This window comes from Dermacentor albipictus, chromosome 1 (genome assembly GCF_038994185.2).
Source record: "Dermacentor albipictus isolate Rhodes 1998 colony chromosome 1, USDA_Dalb.pri_finalv2, whole genome shotgun sequence".
NCBI lineage: Eukaryota > Metazoa > Arthropoda > Arachnida > Ixodida > Ixodidae > Dermacentor > Dermacentor albipictus.
In genome coordinates, this window is record NC_091821.1 from 211,780,750 (window position 1) to 211,806,693 (window position 25,944).

The following is a 25,944-nucleotide window of genomic DNA, read 5'->3' on the forward strand; positions in this document are numbered from 1 at the left end:
TTCTCTTAGAACTCGGCGCATTCTTTCATTTCCTTTACAAACATAAACACCTAATGCATGCTCAGTAGAGGTTTAAATGAGGCATATGTATTTGTTACAGGGAAGTGTCGACAACGAGCAACTTCAGCGGAGTACCGACACAAAAACCTTTTGAGACATGCTTATTTCGCTCTATTAGAAAGCTGCCGACCCCGCAACTACACTACGGTGCCAGAATTCCTTGAACGCGCCACAGATCACTAATTGTATCCTATTTTAAACTGATCTGCTAAAAAATTCGCAATAAATGGAGCGTGGCTTCTTGTTGCAAGGTTTGTTTACACGGGCTCCTCTAACGTCACGAAAATCAAATTGCAAAAACGCATTTGATAGCCTCACAGGGCGCTACGAAGCCGTGAGAATCTACAAATTCCGCATTAAACAGGGTGTGTTCGCTTTTCTTCTAGCGGCACCAAATTTTTCAGACATTGCCTACGGCAGATAGCACGATTCTAACCCTCGATCTAAACTACTCGTTGAGGCGGCCATTACTTCAACGAGGAATGAAAATGTTCAATTGAATAAATAAGGTAACTACGCTAATTAATTTCTTATTAATTATTTTACGCCCCATATTTAAATCTACAAATTACAGCGGCTGAGTTGACACGGCGTATCCACTTGGAACGAAGTCTCTGGACAGCACCAGTTCCGAGATATTAATTTTCAAAGTGTCCATCGAAATGCATTGGTGCCCCAGTTACTTTTGTGCTTCAGTACATAAAATAGCGCTTTCTTAAGAAACCCGCTTGGCTGCGACGGAGAGCAACGGCGTAACTACTGGCGCAGCCAATCGTGCACCTCTCTTTCGTTTTTTTTTTTTCGTGCATTCGCACGGGGTCGCGCCGGAGGAATTCTCAGCGTACAGGCGACAGACGCACGGACGGACGAATCGGCTAGCCATATACAAGTTCGCTGTAAGACATCGGGATCGAGCTAGTGCCTTATCTGCCGCGCCTCGGCCGAAGTAACACGTCGCATTTGGTGTTAGTTCGAAACAAGCTTTGTTAGCTGCTGCCTTAACGTAGATAAAGTGCACTGATGGTTCTTTCTTTTTGCCGCAAGACCTGTCACCCCAAAAGCGAATCGACAACGCCAGTGCAAATGTCTAAAGGTGCGTTTCGTTTCGTCTCAGTCGACATGTCCTTCCCTAATGAGCAGAAGGTAAAAATGATCCTTGACTTGGGAGTTGCAAATGACAACAAGAGGAAGGCCGCAAATATATATATATATATATATATATATATATATATATATATATATATACAGTGAAAGCTCGTTAATTCGAACTTCAATAATTCGAATTTATGGATAATTCGAACTGTACAATTTGGTCAGGCCAAGCTCCACAGAAGTCTATGTATAAAAAAGTCCGTTAATTCGAACGCGAAAAGGTTCCCTCACGGATAATTCGAACTACGCTCGCCTGGCACATAGCCAGAGAAACGCGTCTACTGCCTACACACAAGGCTGTATTGCCTCCGACACGGAGAGAACGGCGAGAGAAGGCAAATCGGAAAAAAATCTAACCGACGCTGGGTCAGCCAGAAGGCAGCGGCGGCTGCCGCCTCTCCGTTCTACGTAACCTCCGAGACTTCTTGCCCGGTGCGAATCTCAGAGGCTTTGCAAATCTTCTACAGCTGCTAATGTTGTGCGGAGATGGCACGGCAAGCTGCAAAACACAGCGAATCAAGTACGTCGCCGCTGCGCTTGCAATCAAGAGCCAACGAATCAGGGCCTTCGCCAGCTTCACATGTTCAGCGTCTTTCTCTCGGCAGTCTTCATCGGTTGTGCACCTCTCTTTTCAGCTTAGGAGGTATCGGCCGTCGCGATTCATTGTGATGGTGTTAAGCCTCGGCTAACGTTCGTTTCGGTGGACATCGGTGGTGTGGCACAGTCAGATCCAGAGCTTCGACTTGAAGAGGGCGTGTGCCCGCGGCACACGCCGTCACTTTCTGACACGCCAGATTTCTGACATGCCCTACTGCTTCCAAATCGCAGCGTACTGTTGCCCTCCTTCACTTTCGTTAGTTCGAACTTTCGTTAATTCGAACTGAAGCGGCTTCCCCTTGCGGTTCGAATTAACGAGCTTTTACTGTATATATATATATATGTCAGTCATGGAAGTGTGGCGTTGAACCAAACGGGTCGACTTTCAGCAGAAATGATGAAAACCTGAGACAAACCGGCAGCTTCAAAAAACAGTGGCGTAGGACTTCATCTTTGAGTCCTAGGTTACGTTCGAGCCTTTATGGCCTCAAACCCTCATGCTAGCATGCGGGGACGTGGCCGCCCAGGTACCAATTTCCAAGTGATCAGTTTGGATGATTCTAAACGATGACCTTTCACCCGTACCACTTTAACCAGAACCAATGCTTGGCAGATAGGGACCTGTAGAATCGTCTATATTTCTCGAATTGGGTCCTCACAAAAGCCGATGAGCCACTGGACTTTTTTAGCAACATCATGTGCACAGATGAAGCCAGTTCTCACAGAAACGCCCAGGTAAATTTGCATGTTTATGAGTTTCTCCCACCCCACTGAACAAACTAATTTTAACAAAATAATACTTTTGAGGACGAGAAAACGGTTCTATGTTTGCCCTCTTTCCCTGTGAAGCAGAGCAAAAAGATTCTGTGCGCCTCTGAGCCTAACTACAATTACAATACGGACATTTTCTTGAAGCGGAAATTGACTTCTATACGCGAGCACTAGAGCACGCAAATGCATGCAAGAATTGACACAACGGCGTTATAGAAAAAAAAAACGCAACTACATTTTCTTTTGTTGCTCTTTTACAAAAAATTAAAACAAGATAAAGCCCGGCGAAACCTAGTCCAGTGTGACGTCAATAAGGTACAATCCAGGTCACTTCGGCATAGCGCGGCCTCCGAAGGCCAGAGGTCGCCGACGGGCTGTTGGGGCACGCGCTTCTGCAGTCAAACTGGGCGTCTATTTTGAAAAAAAAAAGAAGGCTCGTCTTAAACTTAGAAAGCGCCAAAGTTACACCCAGCAAAACGGAAAGCGAAACGGTCAGCGAGATATTCTGGGAAGTCAGGTGACGAGCTGGCGTTGTCAGGTCTCCCTGTCATTGTAGAACTTCTCCTTCTCGCTCCTTGGCTCGCGCCGCTACGCGCGCACCGTGGGGCGAAGGGAGGTGGGGGGGCATCAGTCGAGCGAGCTGCGCGCGGAGCGAGGCATCGGAGCGGTGCGACGAGCATGGCGTCCGGCGGCGTCGCGCGACGTTGCCTTGTGCTCGCGCTGTTGTCCTGCTGCAGCCTGGGCGCCGCCTTAGCGCTCGTCGTGTACGGAAACGGGGTGAGCAGCAGCCGTGTGTGCAGTCGCGGGCGACACGCTTGCCCTCTTGTCGCCAGAGTTGCGACAGTGTCGCTTGTGCGCCCCCTCCGGGTGCGTTTTGTCACCGCGCATCGGGCGCCTGTTGCAGGCACCCGCACGCAAATGCCGCAGATGGGCCAATGACGCCTCGAGCACGTGCCGTCGCCATGAGCCCTTGATTGGAGTTGACGGAGTCCGCGCGTTAAACGAGGCTGAGTAAAAGAGCGGCACGTTTGGCCTGCGGGAGAGACGCGCGTGCAGGCCAAAAGGCGCTATTCCATGGACGTGCGTTGCCGTCAAGCACGGACTTTCTCGCCAGAAGTCTTGACGGAGGGAATATTGCCCGCTTAATGCATTAGCGATTATGGCCCATAACCAGGCGCTCGCCAAGCGTATTACGCATTACGGTGCGACTGTGGGTGCTATTCCATTCTTGTTATACTTACTTGCCAGCATTCCGAATGAGCGCTTTTACACGCCTTCGCAAAGGTCGGCTTCGACTGACGATGTATAGCGGAGAACGTTTTTAAGCTGCAGAAAAAGTTGAATGGCAGGCCATGTTTTGGACTTAAGTAACGTCACATAATTCACTTATTGCACCAGTGCATGGTTACGTTGACTAAGCCGTTCGAAGGCACAGTACTCGTACTCGCAAGAATTATCCCGCGTAAGTGCCGTCCGCGTTTGGCTGTCGCCATTGCGACGGCCTCGTTCTCACGCCAATCGCTATCCTGAGTGTTAGGTGCCCGAGCTGCTGTTAACGAAGAAATGCTTTACGTAAGATATGTTTTGCGAACACGAGCCCACGTCTTTATGGCAGCACGGATATTTTCGAATCCGTTGTCTGCGCTTCAAGCGCTTCTAATTATTGAATTATTGAACTTACAACATGACCAAAATCATGTTGTACGTTGAATAGGTACTAATTATGTTCATGTTCACCACTGCCGGCCATATGTACTGAAAAGTGGGCCTGCACTGTGCAACATGACCAAAATCATGTTGTACGTTGAACAGGTACTAATTATGTTCATGTTCACCACTGCCGGCCACATGTACTGAAAAGTGGACCTGCACTGTTGGATTGGTAAGACGTTACCAAATAATGGCTGAAATAATGGCTGAAATAATGGTGGCTGAACGCGTTATTATGATCTTAGGGACTGGGTATTTGTGCATGTTGCGAGTGTGCAGTGTGCTTTGTTTGTGTGTGTGCGTCATCTTATAGGCCACCGTTTTTCATGTACATCACGATTGGTTTGTCTTCAGGCAAACATCTCCATATTTTGTAAGGATTCTTTTCCTCCGATTATAGTAATTGCGCGTCATCTGAATCGCCAAACAGTTCATCACGGCGACATCAAGGACGCGGCTTCATGCGAGCCAATGAGGAAGGGCAAAGAACAATGAAAAATGAAAAAAAAAATCCGAAATACAGCATCTGGCGTCATTAAACAGCATCTCGCTCTCATTTGAAGGCATTTACGAATCATGATTTTTACTGAAATGCTGTGCTTGCAAATGTTCGAAGGTGGCACTGTCCCCTAGTGCGGCAAAGATTAAAACCCGCCATGGAATTGTACATTTAGCAGAAATATGCAGACACAGACAGCAAATGAGGCAAGAACAGAGTCAGCTTTACTGTCGGCTGGCTTTAACTCGAACTCGAAAAACTCGAACGCACGTGATTTCACCAAACGTTTCTCAACTTGTTTGTAACAGTGAGATTTGCAGCTGCTGAATCAGCCGTCGTCAGCGCACCAGACGGGCAGCGCTAGTCTTGCATCGTCAAGTTAAGGTGACTGACGTGGGGTGGCTACTAAGAAGGTTCACAGGAAGTCTCACTAGAGAAAGGCAGTGGGCAGTATCTAGCATTTACGACGAACCCGCATTTTTTTTAGTTCCAAAACTCGGTCAGCCACGATCATTCACAGATAGATCAATAAAGAAATTGCCATTCTATCCATTCTTAAATATGAGGACACATTATTGGTCTTCGTAAGAGGCCGCGAAGGTAGGTATTGCGCTGAGGATTCCGTTCTTGAGTAGCACAAACCACTGAGCCAACAAGCTCGCCTCGGCGGTGTTGACTGTGCGCGTTTCTGCACAACCAATTTCGTTTCGTTTTCCTTTACTGATTTGTGCGACGTATACGTCGTCTTCTTCGACGGCAGAGTCGTTAGCTCTTGGAAAAAGTTGAAGTTTAACAAAGCTCACAAGCCACGGGCCTCTGCGCCCTTAGGGCATTCTGTCCAATGTGGTGTCCGAAGTTCAACACGGTGCAAGCTAAGCGCAATAAACAAGAACAGAAGGAGGGTACAAAACTTGCACTCAAGTCCAACATGGTGTCACGCGGCACTGTGTAGTTCTCCCGGTTATGACACCACAATAACGCATACGTGCAATTTCATTTATTTGCTTATAATATTTCGCGTGTCATATTAGGCCATTTTATTGATTGATTGATTGATTTATTTATTGATTGATTGATTGGTTGATTGATTGATTGATTGATTGATTGATTGATTGATTGATTGATTGATTGATTGATTGATTGAACGTCACAAAATTACATAGGGGCTGGGAGACACAGCGTGGTGGAGCGTTCCAGATTAATTTTGACTGCCTCAGGGTCACCCACCACGGTGGCTAAGGAGCTGTGGCATTGCGCTGCTAAGTATAGGTCACGGGATCGATTCCCGGCCGCATTTCGATGGGGGCGGAACGCAAAAGCGTTGGTGTACTTAGATTTAGGTGCACGTTAAAGTGGTCAAAATTAATCCGAAGTCCCCCAACTATGGCGTGCCTCAAAATCATATCGTGATTTTGGTACATAAACCCCAAGATTTCATTTTAATTTGCCTCAGGTTCTTTAACTGGAACACCAAAGATCGCTACACCAGAGCTTTTACATTACGCCCCCATCGGAATGCTGCTGCCGCAGTCGACGATTAGTCCCGCGACCAGATGAAAGAAAGCACGTTATGTTAACCATCTACTTTGTGCGTGTAGTCGCAGTGAAATACCCTGATGATCAAGTGAACACTCATACTACGTTTTGCTTGGAAGCGCCTGCTAGACTATCGGTGCTGCAGGAAAGCCCAGTCGTTAAATTTCTGTTCTAGTCACGCTAATGCGCACCAAGTGAAAGCTGGATAAACTCAAGTAGATAATAAGTCTTTTTTTTGTTTTATTATTAGCGATAATGACGGCTATACTTGGCAGTGACCGGCACGGCACGCCGAACAGTTCAAGCTCGCTCGCGTGTGCGTGGCTCGACAAACTAATTTCAGCAGGACACAGCGGTGAAGACTTCCGGCGTTTCAATTAACAGCCCATATTTCTCGACTAACGCCCATAATTAACTCACACCATTGTTGCACGAGGCAGTACAACGCAAATGCGCAGCGGACATAAAATTGGTTACAGAACTTGCTTCGGACATATGCCCGCACGACAACGGCGCACCGCACTGCAGCTCTGACGGCATTGTTACGCACTTCAGTGACATGAGCGAAGGGGGGCGGTATGCGCGCTATGTAGGAGCAAAATTTCATTACTCGGTGAGCAAGATAACGATGCATTTGCAGTTCCTTTGGTAAAGTTGAATAAATTTGTTTTGCTTTCCAGGACCCCAACGACTACTGCATACATGTTTCGCTTCGCTGTTGTGTAGTTTTATTGCGATAGCAATTACATGGACACTCCAGGCGCATTTCTACCGCCGCCGTGATGCTCCGTATAAAGTTCAAGGGCGATAAAATCGTCGTCGCGCGCCGTATGCTGCATGTGCGAGTGAAAGCGCGCGAGTGTGAGCAGGCGATCAAGGCTCAATCTCTCGCACGCAAGCGAGGAAAGCGGGGAGGAAAGGCGCCGTCTTCCGTGCTTGTTAATTAACAAGGCTTGTTAATTTAGTTAGTATGCCTATGTTTACAAGTTTATATGGCCGATAAATCTATCCCTACTTCGTAGAGTTATAGCTATTCACTAATTTGCTATCGCAATCGATGATTCGCCTTTAGGGCCAAACTGCGACTTCTTTTACGACAGATTGCGCTATGGCATGTCACCATATATAATGAGTAGTCTGCACGATGCCTGCGCATTTTCTGCTGTTTTAATGCGATAGCATTATAGGCGAACTTCACTGACTTTATTCAAGTACCTAACAGAAAATATGAGCCGATCCGGAATGCTGTACAGTATCCCGATGGCAGATCAGTTTAGCACAGCGTCTCAAAGCGCTAGTTGTCACGAGGAAAGAACGCGAGAAACTGGCACGTGATGTACGCGCCAGACGTTTCAAAGAGCGATCTCTGGCACGAGAAAAGCATGCGTGCGATCGTGGCTGAATGGTTTGAGCACTGGGTGCTGGAAGGCAGGGATTCTATCCCACCATCGCTCACGCATTTCTTTGTGTAGCACCATAGGCGGACTCTAGTCACTTTGGAGATCTCTAAGAGAAAACGCGAGGTGTGTTGAGCGTACACGAGAGCGTCACAGTGTGCACAATATCGGAAGTTTGTAAGGGGTACGAGGTATTCGCAACTTTCACGACCTATAGGGGGCACCACCTTAAATCCAACATGGCTGTCCGAGAGATTAAGAACTAGAGCAGTCGGTGCAGTGCTGCGGTCGTCTTGCTCAGTGACATGTTGTTTCGCGTCGTCATGTTGAAATTTATCTTCAATTTACACGCCCGCTATCCTTAGCTTGCGTAATGGCTCATATTGGGCGAGCAGAGCACAGGATTCGAAGCCTGCTTGAAGGCGAGGAAGTCCTAAACGCTGGTCATCTTGTGTGCTGCGGCATAAAAGCGTGCACGTCGACGTCCGTGACTGTTCAAGGCCTTTGCATACAAACTTCGCGGCTTCGAAGCAAACTACACGAGCTGTGGTTTCAGTTTTACCGCGACGGTGTTATTAGAAGAAGTGACCGTGCTTTCTATTTACTATTCTATTAATTTTACCTCGTTGAACGGGTACCATGAGCTTTTATACGGTGTGGTGCTCTCTGCAAGTTGCCACTTAGACTGCTTGAATAAGCCGCCGTGTCGAGAAAAAAAACCTTCCTGGTGTTGCGCGACCGAAGTCCTTTACATCGACGGCGTGAAAAGTAGCCCTAAAGCAGCGTTTTGTGTGCGAAAATTTCTTGTCTAGTTATCCCTGCCTGTGTTCACAAAGCTGGATGTAGAAATCGAGAAATAAGCAGACAACCATATCTGACCGCTTTTGCGAGCTAATACGATAACAGTTCACCCTTGTAATTTAGTTATTGCGCTTTGTGCGTGCTGTGCAAGCTACAGTCTTGCGGTAGCTTTGCAGCCTGCGTGAGTCCTACCGCGTCTTGCCTATAGACAGATCAAGCGATACATTACCGATATTTACTGGTCCGCGGTAACGCTCGCTTCATTCTTCCAGTTATCTTTATAAAATAATATGCCCGCAGAGCAGCTGAGGGTTCGCTACGCAAACACTGCACAGTAGTTTAACGTTAGTTGGACTAGGATTTGTTACTTTACGAGTGTAGTCATGCGCGCCTGTGCACATGTTGCAACCGCGCATCGAAATGGCAGACGAGGTACGAATTCCAGGTCCATCTACGCCTGCGTCACTTTGCTGCGATGCACAAATGAGAAACTCGTCTCTCTGTTCGAAAATGGTGGAATGTCAAGCAAGCGTTGCAGAGCACGAATGCATGCACGAGAACAAGAAATTTTGAAGCAGGTACAAGGCTTCACGGAGAATGTTTGCGCTCCAACGTAGCCGCAAGGGCATGAGTGGCAAGAACGCAAGCACCAATCATCCTACAACACATTTGAGTTAAAATTGCGCGTTATTTCTTGCCCTGCACATAATATAGTGCTATGCCTGCGTCTTTATGGACGTGCGTCTATTCGTGATTTCAAGAGCTCGGAATCGTCACTCATTTGTCGTATTCCGAAAAAAAGTCCTCCGGCATGAAGTGCGCACTGCAAACCTTCATCGCTTCTGTGAAAGCTTTGCCGATTCGCAGCTTAATATTCAATTTCTTCCTCATGGACGCAGCCGGTGGGAATGAGTGAAGGCTCACATCACCTACCGCATAACTACCGCTCGGCACCCATTGCGGCACGCAGCAAATACGGTTACATCTATGTTTGCTCATTCTGAGCATGTTAAGTGTCCTTCAGGATCCCACGGGAGCTTTGAACGCGTTAAAACATCAACCGAAGTGAAGGAAAAGCGTAGACAACACCAATACGCTACGCGAACGAGCGGCAGACAGCGGCGAGTATAATCTTTCGATTATTTCCGGCCGCCACCGCATGACGACGCCACCGTACGTGAAAGTTGCGAATAGAAACGTCACTTTGATCAGTGAGAGTGTGCAAGGTCACGCGCGCAGCTGTCGAAACATCACAATCTTACTTAGAGTAGTAAGCGGTGTTAATACCTGGCCTAGTTTTTTCTTTTTTTTCGAATGTCACTTTGCTTATCAGGAGTATGCTATGCTGCAGTGTGTAGGAGTTGAGGAGGACTTCGGGATGAAAACACTTGGGAGGGTTATTTTACATTATTTACAGTGAGAGTCAATGAACAGTCTTAGAGTCATTACGGGCCGGCAGCAACGCGGACGCTGCGGCCCGTCGCAAGAAGTTCCGAGAGAGGTGAATCCGGGAATGCTCTAGGAATCCTCTGGAATGCTCTTCTGCTGCTCCCAGACTGCGTCTTTTAAGCCCTTCGGTGTCTCGGCTTAAAACGACGTTCGGCCAATGGGCGAGCCCGCTCAGATGACCCCATTTTCGGCCAATGGTAGGCGCCCGTGCGATGGTGTCATATCCGGCGAAGAGAGTCGCCGCTTGGTCTCCCTGCGGTCTTGCCTCGCTGGCTTGCAACGCGTCGGCACAATGGGCGTATGGGGGCTACGCTGCCAGGCCTTCCCGGTACATCACAGCTGTCTTGCTTCGGGACCCACTTTACTTGCAACAGTGCCGGGCTATCCTTTCGCTTTCTGGAAGAGTCAAGCATTGAATAGCTCCACCGGCTGCACACGAAGTGGGGGCCTTCAACTTGTTTGCACGTGCGCGCCTCTGGAATGTGGCATCCGTGCTTCTGCGCTTCTCAATTAGCTGTGGTGCGATTCGATGTGGTCTGGGGAACTCGAAGGGGGCTCAGAAAAGGGTCCCGTATCTAACAGCTCGTCCTCGCCCCGGAAGTTCTGAATGGCCGGTGAACTCAATTGGCTGGCCATGAGGAACGCTGAAAGAACCTGCAGGGTACTGGCGTCGAGCCTCGTTTGACGAACTTCGGGATCCTGGGCCCTGGAGAACATACGTCAAACAAACAAAACAACACAGCGCTGCACCACGTGTAAGCGCAGGCTCTTCACCCCTGACTCGCTAGGCTACTACTGAGTCAAAATGAACCCTGATCTTTTATTTCCCCAATTTTGACTAAATTGACCAAAGTTCAGCCGGGCGCAGGCTACCACCCTGCGTCTACTACAAACAAACACGTACCCTTCACCCGCCCGCCTCCACCTTATATTTCCGGACGTCTACACTACCCCCAACTGCCGGTGCTGTGGAATTCACCCGGCTACGCTTCCGCATATGCTATGGGAGTGCCCAGCACAGTACGCACAAACTAACACCACGACTCTTTCGTCGAGGTTGCATGAGGCTCTGCGGAGCTCCGCCCTCGACGACCAAACCTGGGCGACCCAGCACGCCCGCGAGGCGGCGGCGAGGCAAGCCCTCGACGTCCCTTCGTGGGAGGCGTAGGCCCGGCCATCATAAAGTGCTGGTTCTACAATAAAAGTTTATTCCTCCTCCTCCTTGACTAAACAGTTCCAACCACCTCTCCAAACCGCTATCCATTTCTCCCCGAATGCCGACAAGACCAGAGTGCCATTGTTGTAGCAAAACAATGGGTCGTTGCCGTTGCAAACAAACAATGAAAACAGCCGAACATAACTTAAGTGGCCTAACTACACAAACAGCATGTTTCCAACCTATCGCAGGGGCGTACTTATCGCACGTACTGGGGCCACTGAACAGTCCGGTCAACTCTACAAGTACGTAATCACAAGCGCGCTAGCCTTGTGGTCACTAATCAGAACGCGTACTTGCGTCGTAGGCAAACTTTTCATTACGCCTACTCACGTATCTTTATCTAGTCCAAACAGGACACGTAACTTAACCGAGCAATTAAACTTCCGGGGCTCACGCACTCCGCAGAAACCTTAAAATGATGCGTCTTCTAACAACTAGTTCCACGCACGCTCACTAAAGAAGTCAGAATACGGCTGCCCTCAACACACACGAGCAACCCAGTCATAAATCTGCTTCCTTCCGTCCACACAGGACACGCGCTAAATTAACTAAGGACGCTTCTCAGTGCAAATGATGCACTCACTGAAACCGACGCGGTTAACCTTAGAAAATAAAAAAACACATAAAAAAGGAGGTTCACTAAAACACACGCGCGTTACCACAGGCCTCTCACAGATAACCTTGACACTCAGGTTACTCTCACACAAAAAGAAAGCCTACCTACTCATTAATGAACATCTCGCGATACTACATGCTTACAAAAAAAACGCGTCTTTCAAATCTCGGAGCTTCTCAAACAAAAACCCAACAAAGCTCATATTTTACATACTGAAAGAAACTCAAGTCTTAAATCGCGAAAACTTTCCAAGTGCTCAGAAATATAAAACAAAACAACATGCTTTACTTCTACGGAAGCTCTCCTGGCATCCCGTTCCAAGCATTTTCAACTGACTCATAATTTTGAGCCGTACTCGAGGTGGTCGCGGTTTGAAAGCTGCTCTGGCTACCGAGGAACAACAAAAGGGCTGACTCACTATCAGTTCCCCCAAGACGTTACAGTCTCCCGCCAATTTGCGTCCTGGCGCCCCTCTTTCCTCACAAAATCGAGTGACCGCGTCGCTACTCCCCACCTGGTCTCTGTCTTGCCCCCTTGCGCTTCTTTATACTGCACGCTGAGCTTTGAAAAGAACTACGGAACGACGAGGAGTTTAACAGCCCCGTGCCCTTTGTCCGTGTCCGTGCAGAACATGCTTCACGGTCTCTCTTTGACCGGTGGCTCTAACGTGCTTGATGCGTCAACATCGTCAGTGACGACCGCATCTTTTTCCTCGCGCCCTGCCCTTTTGGGTCTCTCGCCGTCTTTGGCGGCGCTACATTAGTCATTGCATTCCTATCTTTAGGGCGCTTCTTTCTGCGGCGCCTTCTCTTGGCATTCCCTTTCATGTCGCCTTCTGGCGCCTCGTGCTGGCCATTACACATCTCATCGGCCCAGATCGGTTTCTTACCCACACAGTCTGAGTGATTTACATTTAAATCTACTCTCAATTTGCCTCGACTGGCGGACAGCTCAACCGACTCTGGAACAATGCAGCAGGCTTTACTCGAGTTATGCAACTCGCACTCTTGCGAACTGCCCTCTACTGCATTGCCCAGCTCACACTGTGCATCGGCACACAGCCCGTCGGTATCGATCGCCGTCTCACGTGCACAGTCCGAATGATTAATAACTGCATCATCCCTACCTAGGCTATCTAGACTGGCGGAGAGCCGCACCGATCCCTGAACAATGCAGTTGTATTCTCCTGAGCTACGCAGCTCGCAATCTTGAGAACTACTCTCAACTGCATCGTCCAGCTCGCACATCACCGGCACGCAGATCTGACCTGACATGGGTGCTCACGTCTGTCGGGTCAGCGGTACTCTCTTCTTCGCTAACAACTTCGCTAACGTTACAAGCGAAGCACAAGCGCGGTAACTGTGCCAATTTGCTCGCAGCTGACCTAGCTGTCTCTACAGTCATCTGTTGGCACAGCACCTCGTCGCTCTCACTGCGTCCTTTAACGGCCTCTGTTGCCACTAAGGCATCGTTAACGGCTAGCTTTTTCCCTTCACCTATGTATGTGCAGCCAATCTCACAGGCACTACTCCTCTCGTCGGATTTTGGCGAAAATCCGCTAGACACTTCCTCATTCTTGTGCTCTGTACTGCCTACAGAATTTTCAGACAGGCGTTGCCTTTGTTCCTTTAACTGCTGAAAATATTGTATCTGATTTTCTAATGCTGCCATCTCTCATGCTTTTGCTTACGTTCGTGATACTCACGTTCACGTTCATTCTCGCGTTCTTGACGCTTACGCTCACTCTTACGTTCACGACGCTCACGCTCACGTTCGCGACGCTCACGCTCCCGTGGTTCTTGTATCACCTCCCAAGCAAGTTCAATGCTTTTATCATCATTGCCACTATCTTTAATCGCCTTTATGATAGCTGGCGTTTTCATCTGTTCGTCCGCCTCAACTCCCAAATCGTCGCACACCAACAACAAGTCCAACCTCGTCAACCTTCTAAGATCCATGGCAGCGGCCCCGACTGGTGGTTAGAACTGTTTTCCTTAATTAATTTGTGCAAACACACAATGCAACAAATTCCCGATTCCCAGAACTATCAAAATGAACACACAACATTTGAGTCAGGCGAATCAAAAGGAAGAAAACCACGCGCTCACTCACGGTAGCAGCACCCTGCCATCTGGTTCATTGGTCCGCTGTTCCCGGTTCCTCAGGACTGCCTGGGTCGAAGGCTGGCTCTTCTTCGCTACTCCCAGTTCCTTAGGACCTCTTTCGACGAAGGCTCTCTCTTCTTCGCTCTTCCTGGTTCCTCGCGACTCCTTTGGACGAAGGCTCTCTTTCGCTGTTTCTGGTTCCTCAGGATTTCTCTCGACAAAGATTGACCCGTAGCGCTGCCACCAGTTGATGCATTTGGAGGCGATCCCACCGCTAGCAACCAATTGCAGGAGTTGAGGAGGACATTGGGATGAAAAACTTGGGAGGTTTATTTTACATTATTTACAATGAGAGTCAATGAACAGTCTTAGAGTCATCACGGGCCGGCAGCAACTCGGACGCTGCGGCCCGTCGCAAGAAGTTCCGAGAGAGATGAATCCGGGAATGCTCTAGGAATCCTCTGGAATGCTCTTCTGCTGCTCCCGGTCTGCGTCTTCTAAGCCCTTCGGTGTCTCGGCTTAAAACGACGTTCGGCCAATGGGCGAGCCCGCTCAGATGACGCCATTTTCGGCCAATGGTAGGCGCCCGTGCGATAGTGTCATACCCGGCGAAGAGAGTCGCCGCTTGGTCTCCCTGCGGTCTTGCCTCGCTGGCTTGCAACGCGTCGGCACAATGGGCGTATGGGGGCTACGCTGCCAGGCATTCCCGGTACATCACAGCCGTCTTGCTTCGGGACCCACTTTACTTGCAACAGTGCCGGGCTATCCTTTCGCTTTCTGGAAGAGTCAAGCATTGAATAGCTCCACCGGCTGCACACGAAGTGGGGGCCTTCAACCTGTTTGCACGTGCGCGCCTCTGGAATGTGGCATCCGTGCTTCTGCGCTTCTCAATTAGCTGTGGTGCGATTCGATGTGGTCTGGGGAACTCAAAGGGGGGCTCAGAAAAAGGTCCCGTATCTAACAAGTGACACGAGTCTTCGCTTAAATGCACTGAAAAAAAATGCGCTTTCATTTTTACTTATTCGGTTAACCCACTTCCAGTTGGATAAACGGAGGGAGTTAGCCTCCCTGCCGGCTGTAAATCACTCACAAGAAAATGTTATGGTGCATCCTAGCTAGAAATTATCGCCTGAACTGCTTGGAAGCGGTTCGAGGATACGGCTGAGAGCGTTGATCAAAAAAAAAATGGTGTAGATACACGCGCCCGTGTAGAGTTCAATGTTCAATGCGTCTAACTTCAACCAGCACGCGCTTTCGCATGTTCTACGGGAGAGTCTCTTAGAATCACGTGGATCAATCGCAGCGCAGTAACGCCGTAATGTCTGCGAGAACCAAAGCGTTGGACATACTGGATACATTGATGCTTTGCCTTTCATACCTTGCACACACTACGAGCCCTTTCTTGCTAAATCTTGAAGGCACCGCTAACTACAGACACTCCCTCTCCTCTTTAGCATTTCACGACACTATTAACAGCGACCTTTCGAAGTCTCGAAGGCACGCTGTTTGTTCACTTCATGATCTTTACGCAAAAGTGCGGAGTGCGGTGCATATACGCCTCCGTGTTTACTGATCACCGATCCCGGCAAACAGCACGACTTTATACAACTGTTTCCGGAACCTGTAAAGAGGATGACGCACTCCTCATGGCGATATTTCCTTTGGCAGCCGAAACGACGAAGAGAGAGGATGAGAGCAAATGATAAATGAAAGGTAGGGAGGTTAACCAGGACTGAGCCTGGTTGGCTACTCTACACTGGAGAAAGAGAAATGGGGACAGAAAGTTTAAAAGAAGAAGAGAAAGTCCACTGAGGGTATCGTTCGGCCACTCAGTCCGTATCACAGATGCTGACTAAATCTAGTAGCTTTCAAATATCGCAGCAGCGCTTTTGTGGCATTTTGTAGCTGCGATATGCGAGGCCATGGTCCCAAGACCTTGTTCAAGGTGAACGGTTTTCTTTCTAACAGAGTGAGAGCTGTGCAGAGGTCATGTCTTTCATTTTCTAAAGATGGGCAGTAGCACAGTAGATGTTCTATAGTTTCCTCGACACGGCAGGCATTGCATTCGGCGCTATCAACCATTCCAATCAAAAAGGTATATGCATTGGTGAGTGCGACGCCCAAGCGTAAGCGGCACAGCATTGTTTCCTCATTTCGCGGAAGCCCTGGTAACAGCCGCAGTTGCATCGATGAATCGAGGGAATGCAATCGATGTTGGGTGAATTCAGGCGTGTGCCACTTCTCCAATGTCATACGGTGCAATAGCTTACTTAAGTGTTGGGCTGCGTTGGTCCGCGATAAAGGTACACAAAAAATGACGAAGCGATTTGGCCATTAGCCACTACGGAGCAGCAGTAGCGTTAATAAAATCCCCTACCCGGCACGGTTCCACTTTCGTACTCTTTCACAGAACTGGGGAAAATGAGGAGAGAGGCAACTGAGCGGTATTTCTCTACAAAGTTTAAATGAACGCAGCGCGCAGCATGACATAAGATTTGCTAACACACGCTCGCTTTAACGACGCATTATTTCTCATGTTTCCTGCTGCAGCTAAACTGTCATACAGCGGATTTTCTCTCTCTCTCTCTCTTCCACATTGAGACATCTCAGGCTTCAAATACGGCTTCAGGAACCGTGTTTGCCTCGTGGAGCCGTACAACATTACATGACCAAACACTCGTTTCGCCCTCTTTGAATTCTCAGCAGCGCAATGGTTGCAGAAAAGTTGCAAACGCTCGCTAAATTTGGCGCCGGGTTCTTCAAATATTTCAGCTGACTAAGCTGCGCCGCCAGAGTTACATGCTTTGTTCAACACTCGCGCGCACACAGGCCACGTGGGAACGCGAGCTGCCGGTGTGCACCTCGGAGAGCTCGGCCTGCAGTCTGGTTCATCGGCGTTACTGGCAGAGCCCGCTCGAGATCCGGCTGTGCCGCTGCCCGCGCAAGGAGCCCTGTCCCGAGGGTTTCGACAGCGCGACCGATGGATTGGCGTTCAACGTCACCGCCAGGACTCAACTTAAGGTGCGCCTCCAACTCTTCCCGAAGTTGTCACCGCCTTCTTAATTGATTGCAGAACAGCTAATCGGCTTCTCTGCAGCATACATCTTTTCACCCTGCTTCAGTTGATAAAAGCAATAATTAACCGATTTTCAAGCAGGGTCCTGGGGTCCTTCTTATTGTTCACAAAAAATGAAGTTCTTCTATTACAATGAACGCATGAATACTATTTATGCATGTCATCCTTCGCCGTATTTTGAATGCGTTTTTACGGTTGTGCGGTCGCTGGGAACATTTAGGTCTAAAGCTTGCTTTGTTCGGCAACTTTTGTGTTACATCTTGCTAAGTTCCGCTGAAGTCGCGTCCGGCGTCACTGGCAGCAACACAATGCAGGCAAGAATTTCTTTCTCCTTCTCTGCACGTTTAATAAATTCGTCTCTTCCTCTTGCTCTCTCCATTTGCCTTGCAGATGTGCTCCGGCTGGCAATCTCCCCCTTGTAACGCCAGCCAGGTATCACTGGTAGCAAAGACCATCAGAAAGATATCACGTGTTGCCCATGGCCAAAACGGCGAGCAAACGCACGCAGAGGTGATGTGCCGCTGCTCTGGGCAGAACTGGGACGTATATTACCGTCGGGCCCATGGAAACAACACGGCGTATTTGACCTACTACGAACAGCGCCAGTACTTCACCTGTGAATCGGTAGGTTTAGCGATGCACGTCCAAAATTTCAGGCAAAATGTTTGGCAGGTTAAAAATGCAGGGGAAGCTCCTCCCACAGAAGCTCGCTGCGCCTGCTGTTCTCGTCTCAGCGCTCCCTGAAAACACAGGACACACAGACACGAAGTGGAACAACGAAAACGCCCCAGTTACGCATCACAGAACGAGCAACGAAAAATCGGCAACAGTGCAGAAACGAAGACAGCTCACAGCACAACCACACGCGCAGTATTTGGGGAACACTGAAAAGGGACAAGAAGCAGGCTGTTTGGATTTGCTTAGCCGTCAGCGAACTCTGCAAGCACAGCTTGGTAGGTACACCAGAAACTAATCTTTCTTAGATACAGGTGTGTCGTTTGTATGTCACAAACACCATCTCCACTGTAAGGTTAACGACACGGCTGCGCAGAGCAAGGTGAAGGCGCGGACATGGATCGCAAGGCGAATGAAGGAGAAATACAGACGAGGCGTACTCGAATATGCATCCGAAATGCAATCTTTTGCTGTGGAGGTTGTACACAGCAAGGCCTACTAGAGCTATCCATCCCTGACGGTCAAGTTGAATCTGACACACTGAAATCCTTTCTTCGTTCCCCGTGTAAGAAAGGACGCTCTTGTTTAGCTTAGATGGCACAACTCTAAGCTAGAATGGCTGAAACAACAGCAGATGGTGGCTCCAAACAAGACACAGGGGACTACATGAAGACTGGCAGTTGATCTGCAGTGGGCGAAGAAGGAAAGCCTCAGCAAAACGGATGCTTCCCGTGTTCGCTGCCTGTTGAGCAGACCGCGGGGTATTATAGCAGTATTAGGGCGAGGCCTTGCGCTCATGTCCGCGGCAACCACCTACATGGTGACCCAACCAGCTTCAGAATGACAGGTGAGCTTTTCTGGTCTTCATGTGTGATGACATCGAACGTTCTTGTAGCTTCTTGTATTAACTTTTTTGAAGCTAATTTGTCGTCATATATTTTATATAGCAGTGACTGTCACTTACTACAGGTGTCGCATTTTCTCCAGTACTGTAGTCATACACCATTACTAAGTATCCAAATTGGCCGATATTGCTAATTATTGCTGCTATAGGACTATCTTCGGAGCAGTGCGTAAATATGGCTAAAGTAGTACGGATCCATTAGTGTGCCCAGCTTCCGCATACATATGACGGAAACGCGAGAGATATACAAGCGCAAATGCTTCAATTTCCAACCTATTTATTTTGCATGTGAACAAATTTTACCTCATTCCACCAGCTTATCAGTACAAGCTGATACAGGATGTTAAAAAGCAACCAAAAGACGCGAACCAATTGACGTCAACGAACCACACCGCAGTACAGCGCATCGCAAGTGGCAGGCATTTAACTGAACCTGTCTAGCGTACGTTAGCGTTAGCTGCCCGATTTATTTGCGTCGACGCATACAATCTGAAACGGAATGGTAGTGCGCGCACATCTGTGTGCATCTGATGAACCGCACCTTCCCATTGTCGCTACACCCGCGCAATCCGCGAGAAATTTTCACCCCTTTGACAATGGCCGCTATTTCCAGGCTTTCGCTCCTCACCGTACAATGCAGCCGTGCTCGTCGAGTCTATGCCGCTCATGCAGCCGCCTCGTATGCACCATGTAATTTTGCTGGTGCGGTTAAGAGCTTGCCCTTGCAGAGTTCCTTCGGCAATCTGCGGCAGAGTAAGAAGTCGGTGCTTAGATATTCTCGGCGCGGCTTTCGCATTTCAATAAGGGCGGGATTCAGAAACGCTTGAGCCTTTCGGTGCGCGTTATAGGAGTCTAGGTGGTGGTCAAATTAATCCGGAGCTTTTTCACTGCGGTTTGCATCGCAGCTCAGATGGGATTTGTGATCCTAAGCCCACCAATCAAGATTATCAACCTTGACGGGCCCTATAACGTAAAACTATAGTTTTACTCCAATATCTTTTTATTATAATCTGCTGACGTCAAATTTGCGCAACTGCCGACGCAAGCCTCGGGCGGTGACCAGCAGGGTTGTTTGAAGAGACCAATCAAACGCACTGCTCATTTATAGGAGATCCCTTCCGTTTGATTTAAAAACGAATAACGTTACCTACACTGAGCGGCTGGTCTTACCTAAGTGGCTGACAAGAGGCGAGGAGCACGCTCAAGTGGAGAGGGATTAGATGGGAACGGGACAGTGTACTGAAAATCGATAACAGGACGAGGAGGTTGGTGCCGCGGGGCGTCTGCGATTGGCCCACTTTCCCTTACTTAGCTTGCGGTGGCTGGTCGAAAATCGCGGTGGCATGCAACGAAAGGTTAAGAATAATGCTAAAACGGATCCTCAGCGAAAAATAGTAGGCAGAACGAGGTCGTAAACGTACTGAAAGCGCTCGAAAATGTTACACGGCCGCGCAAAATGTTTTATACGCAAATAAGCCCATGCTCTCCGGCAGGTGCGAGTAGCCAGTGCCGGAGCGATCGGCGGCAGCCATCTTTTATTCCTTTAGGAACGGGGCAGCCTGCGGCTATTGAGAAAAAAAAATCAGTTTTGTTCGGCATATTAACGCTTCTTTAACGCGTACACGTCACTTCGACGCAGTGAGTTTTCGCGGTTTTGTGACGTCGCGTGACAGGCAGGTGAAGTGGGCGCAGCCCGAAAGCTTTTGACCAATAGCCGAGGTCTAATGGCGAAACGGCGTCGAACCAGAAATAACCATTTTTTCTTTTGTTCGGTCCAATCATGCGTAATCAGTGTGTACACGTTACATCAGATGGTGAGCTATCGCGGTTTTCGTGACGTCGCGTGACAGACGGGCGAAGATGGGGTGGTCCAAAAGAGTTTTTGACCAATCGCGGACGGCTGATTGCAGAATTGGAATAGAAAAGTTTGGAATAGCTTTACGTTATAGCGTCCGTTATCAGCAGCGGCTTGTAGTTTTTATAAATGCCTTCTTATTCCCATGACAGTCCCAAGTTATGCGTACTACATACAAGGGCCCTTCACCAAGTCTGGCCATTTTGAGCTGACAAGCGCAGAGCATACATTTCGCGATAACGATCGTGTCTGCAAAGCATTACATCGCTACGCGCCACCGAAAGACCTGAAATTTCAAATCGAACACCGTTTTCCCTCCTCCTCACAGCCGCCACGCTTTAAAGGGAAGCTGAAGCGGTTTTCAATTTCCATGAATTGCTGGGATTGGGAAGAACAGACCTAATAATTTACGGTTCCGAAATTTTTTTCTTCGTTTTGTTAATATAAGGGGCGGAAATCGCTTTCTAAATCACCCCCGCGGACACGCCCCCATCGCTTCCCGGAGCGCCGGGTGAGGAGGTTACCAGAGGAGAGAACCGGCGAGAGTGACGTCACTGGCGGGGACCGAGCTACCGGACCGGCGTGCAGGCATGCGCTGGCATGTGCTCCTTCCGTCCTGCGCTTTACTGAACGACGCTACGAGAGATTTGCCGCCGCCGCCGCTCACGTTTGTTTTGCGATTTTCGTAGACTGTTCTTTCCTTCTGTGCTGCGTGAGTGCCTACAGCCAAGGGCGCCCAACATGCCCTCGTTCTGTGCAGCAATCGGCTGCGCGAACACACGCGGACGAGACGATGTGGTGTTTCACAGGTTCCCGAAGCACAAGAAGCTTGCAGCGCAGTGCGGTGAGGAGAGATAAGTTCGTGCCGACGAAATCAACTGTGCTGGGCTCGGACCATTTCCGCGATAGCCGGATAGCCTTACGACAAATGCGGAAACGCGTTGTTGCTAGCGTTGCTATACTCCGTTTCATACATCAGGTGCAACGCTGTGGAGGCTTGAGATACTTCTTGCAGTGGCTGCGTTCGCACTTAGAAAAAGTTCGGTGTTTCTTGACCCGAGTTTTGAGAAAACTTTTCCTATATAAGCTCAGTTCTGAATGAAAAAAAAAAGAATTTACCTATAGAAACAATCCGTGTACTTATACGGCTGCTAACACGTTCTTTTAAATCAATTTTCTTTTCGGCATTCTTTAATTGCAGCCCGTCGCGGCAGCTTCACGTGCATGCTCGCGCGAGCAAATGCCGCTGGCACGCTGCGAACCATAGACGGAAACGCGCGCAGTAATAAATTTTGGTAACCGGACTTCGTGCGTAGCTTCCACAGCGTTGCACCTGAGGTATAAAATGGAGTATAGGCTTGCCTAGTGACATTCGACGTACGGTTGCAGTTATCATGTTTACCACACGGCGGTGCTAAAACTGCCTAGTATCTTTATGTCAACACTAGCATGGAGCGCGCATACCGATTCTTGATCGAGCCACAATCGCAAAGTCGTCGAACCATATTCTGAATAGTGCACATATAATCCCCCTGACCATCTCGATCTGGATGTGTATGATAAGCAACTTCCATGACTGTACCTCGCAGCACTGCATGTGCGTGCTTTGAAACGCGGCACTTATGTTCGCGATCGTGTATCAACGCTCAGAAAACCACGGGACTTCAGACAAGCAGCGGCAAGGTGCTTGACATCGCGGAATTGTACCCGTGTTTACAATCTAATGAGAAGTTAGTGCTTCGGCATTCTTCCAGCAGCAAGTTCCCAGTGACACTTTAGCGCATTTTTTCTCCCGTCATTGGAACGTGCAGCTACATGAAAAAAAAAAAGCATACGTAACAGCTAAGATTTCCAGCGCGCGAGAAGGTGCACACATTGCTCTCGCTTTTGGCACACTCAACATCGTCGTTGCCGCCGTTGCCGCCATCGTTTTCCGTATCGGCTGTCGGTTCGAACATGTATGGCGAAAATACAAGCTGTCCGAGACAGCGAGAACGTTCCGTAATGCTTACAACTCAGCTATGCAGCCAGAACAGAACAGCGTGCTACGCTCTCAAGCGGCGGCGCCGACCGGCGACTGCCGCCACTGACGTCACAGCGGCTCCGACCAATCACGGGCAACACGCGCGATACCCTGAGGCGCTGGTGCGCGTTTTCATGAAAAAATAGCCGCTTGCGCTTGTTTCCGCCCTTTTTGAACGAGATATTCGTGTTCAGGGGACTCAAAACTGTAGAATGCCGCAGAGAACTCATTTTTTTCGAAAAGTGTTTCAGCTTCCCTTTAAGCCGGAGGATGACGTACACGTGCTAGTGCGCCTACGTACACCTGTTTGCACTGTGACGTCACTCGTGGCGACACGTGACGTCGAGAATCACTCAAGGCAACATCTGTCATTCGTGTAATACGTTGCTTGAAAAGACGAATTAAAGCTTAGAGAAATAACAAAACACACGAACCGAATGTCTGCACGTTTTTGTTTTTCTTCGCACCGCAGCAAGAAAGATGTACTTCCGTTTCGTCTGCTTGTTCTCACGTCGTCACGCACGCAGACACCGAAACTATGTAATTTTCTACCGTGTTCCAGCACGGGATCATGCTCTGTGATCCGCTTGTTCTGCCTCAGTATTCGTGTAACACTGACTTATACCGCTAGTCAGGTGTCTTCGTGCACAGCGCGCAAAATCGTGCGCTGCGCGAAAAGCGACGTTAACAACAGCTCGCGCGCGACGCCGTCAAAAAAAAAGTGAGAAGAACAAAAAATGAAGCCAGGGGCCATGACGTATGCGTCACGCGATCCTCGGAATCCGGTATGGGAGAACACAGGGAAGGAACTTCGCTTGCGGAGGCTAGACGGGGCGAGTCGAGAGAGTGTCTTGCTTGGCGGTGGAGCTCGCCTTCTGAAATAATGGGTTCACGGCACTGAAATATTTTTATCTCGGCTATTAATGAGCCGATCTGATATTTCCGGCAGGACGCTCCCTAGAGGACACGCAACAACTTCTAGCGTATAACCAAAATTTGCTATGGGGCCTGGCGAGGGGCCTTTTAAGAGGAAGCCTGACTCCGAGTTTCTTATTCCATCTTTTCTCTTTCCTTGGCTTCTTCTTAACTTCCCATTTCTACGTTTCTGTGCTGTTCTTCCTAAAGAGAAGAAGGCGTTGTGACCTTTCCGGTGGCAGTTTCCAGCCTGCTCCTTGTTCTCCCTTTCATCTCTTTCAAGTGTATGTGTTTTCAAATTAGATAGTATTAGTAATAATTCAAATACACATAAAACTCATAAATGTTCTCATTATGCGACAGTTTAACTAATTGTGATATTTTTTGCACTTAATATAAAAGGTCATATTCTAGTGACTGATGGCCACACAGTCATTATTTGGCTCTCAAATCTCTGAAGAACAATCAAATTAGCAAAATAAAAAAAATATAGACGATAAATATACAGCTACACTATTACTCCACAACAAAAGCTGATAGCTCAGATATTTAAGATGACCTGAAAGACCACTAAACAAGTCCACTTAAACAAGTAATACATGTAAACTACAATTTAACATATTGACTTTTTCTGAATTTTAACGTCTGAATGCAATACTGTGCAAAGAATTACGAGATGCTATTTTGCAGAGTTGTACACCTGGCCGTTCCAACTTTCTGTGATTTTTTGAAGTTTTAGTCATTTCTTTTGTACGAAACATATGATGTAATGAATCAAAGTTCGACGACTACACTGCCAATAGAATTTCACTTTTTTTTTTCGTTCAAGTGTAACAACTTCGAATCCTCTCCGTTGATTGGCTCCTTAATGCTAACGTTCTTGCGTTTCCAGCGCATTTCAATTTGGTGAGCCGAGACGGACGCCGCGACCGGCCTGGGACAGCATCGCTGGGCTTCGGCAGAGAACCATTAACTTTACATCGCCACTTTATCTTCGTTCGATTTCACTAAAGCAAAAGCGACGTGACTAAATCAATTCGCATTTTACGCAGATTGTGTATGCATGTATGTACTTGGATCGCCTATGTCCGTGCGTGCATTTTTCTCTTTTCGTTGTTTATTATTGCAGTGTATAGAATTGCCTTGTTTGCGCTTCATCATTTTCCTCACCCCTATTTTTTCCCTCATAGTTTACAGTGTTGCTGCTTTGCTAAGATTTTGGGAGTTCCGGCTCTTTAGTAGCCAGGCTTCCTAAGGCTCTCGCAGCTATAACAACACGATTGCAACGGTGGCATCCTCCTTGCCGTGTGCTTTTCTGTATTTTAAAAACGCCTGGTGCACGCCACCGGACGTCGTCTTTCGTTTTCACATGTCGCAACTGGCTTCGCACCGTCTGCGCAGCTGAGTGAGTGCAAGCCTGGAGAGCCGTGCGGACACGTCACGCGAGACTACTACGCCACGTACAAGACGTGCAACTGCCCGGCCCACCACTTGTGCACAGTGCCTCTGAACTTCAACGACCGCAAGGTTGTGAACGTGAAGGAAGCGTTGTACGAAGGGGCTGCTTATCTGGCGCAGTGCCTGCCGAAGTAAAAACAAAAGAAGCCAAGGATCTCAGTCGCAAAGGCTTTCGACCATACCCTTTAAGCAGCTCAACGCTATTAACGGTCTGCGACCGTGCGCCGACGTATCCTGACAGCCACCGGAGTTAACGACATTACCCGCGGCGAAATGCACAGCAAGCAAAAGAATACACGGTGATTTCCACACTATGCGCTGTGGCGAAAGGATCACGCCGCATCGCACGTACTGCGCCCCAATGCAGTGATTCACGTCTGTGATCTCTGGCGGTGAATAGACTCTGGGGCGCATGAACGAGCGAGATCGTTAGGGTTTATCGAAAGTCACCAAGGATTAATCGCTGCAGTGTACATTTCCCCCAATCCCACTTCGTCTGTAAGGTTTTTTATAGGGCACAATAAGTTGTTCCAAAGGCCTTAACCATTAGAGCAATGTGAGAGAGCCCCTTACTCGAGAGTGTCCCTTATTGCTCGTGTTGTCATGAATGATTAATTTGGAGGTCAAAGGCCCGGTCCACCTTCATTGCGCAAGAAATTCAGCGATTCCAACTTGCAAAACGGAAAATATCTATTTTGTTTTCATGCGTTGCTTTGAGGTTGGGAAATTCCCTGGACGTGCAGGCTGAATGTCCCGCGCGAGGAGTCGCCACAGCATGGAGCGGACGCGTTCGAGTGGAGTGGTCCAGCTCACTCGCTAGTGTGGAAGGGATGGGGGCGCGTACCATCGCCGACAGGTCGGACAGCAAACCGTCTGTAAATAAAATTTGATTGACTGCTCTCTTTCTCTCTCTCATTCTGTTTGCCTTGTCGAAAGTAAATATAGTGTTACCGATTTTGTTTCCCATGCGCGGAGTGGTATCAATGCTTGTGTCTCACAAGGTTCAGACACGTTGTGCATATTCGCACTTCCTCCGAGTGTAGGAGAAAGTGGGAATACTCTGAACACCGATGAAATAGGATCATGCAGCGTGTTATCCCGCTCATGTGACCTCCGAGATCAGGAG

At 48.7% G+C, this 25,944-nt stretch overlaps 2 protein-coding genes across 2 annotated transcripts in view; one reads left to right on the plus strand and one right to left on the minus strand.

Moving 5' to 3' along the window:
- LOC135915987 (uncharacterized) overlaps positions 1–25,944 on the minus strand; it is a 118,590-nt gene that overhangs the window by 22,297 nt on the left and 70,349 nt on the right. The gene's annotated exons all lie outside the window — the stretch shown is intronic.
- LOC135915984 (uncharacterized) lies at positions 3,199–25,720 on the plus strand. Its single transcript, XM_065449173.1, has 4 exons — positions 3,199–3,357; positions 16,742–16,933; positions 17,379–17,612; positions 24,762–25,720. The coding sequence occupies exons 1-4, from the start codon at positions 3,259–3,261 to the stop codon at positions 24,951–24,953; spliced, it is 717 nt and encodes a 238-aa protein (XP_065305245.1). The 5' UTR covers positions 3,199–3,258; the 3' UTR covers positions 24,954–25,720.

Excerpts from the sequence above, each read along its gene's own strand:
- LOC135915984 (XM_065449173.1), top strand. The coding sequence starts at position 3,259 with ATGGCGTCCGGCGGCGTCGCGCGACGTTGCCTTGTGCTCGCGCTGTTG. Across the intron at positions 16,934-17,378 it reads CCGCCAGGACTCAACTTAAG|ATGTGCTCCGGCTGGCAATC; the intron begins GTGCGCCTCCAA and ends TTTGCCTTGCAG. Across the intron at positions 17,613-24,761 it reads AGTACTTCACCTGTGAATCG|CTGAGTGAGTGCAAGCCTGG; the intron begins GTAGGTTTAGCG and ends CCGTCTGCGCAG.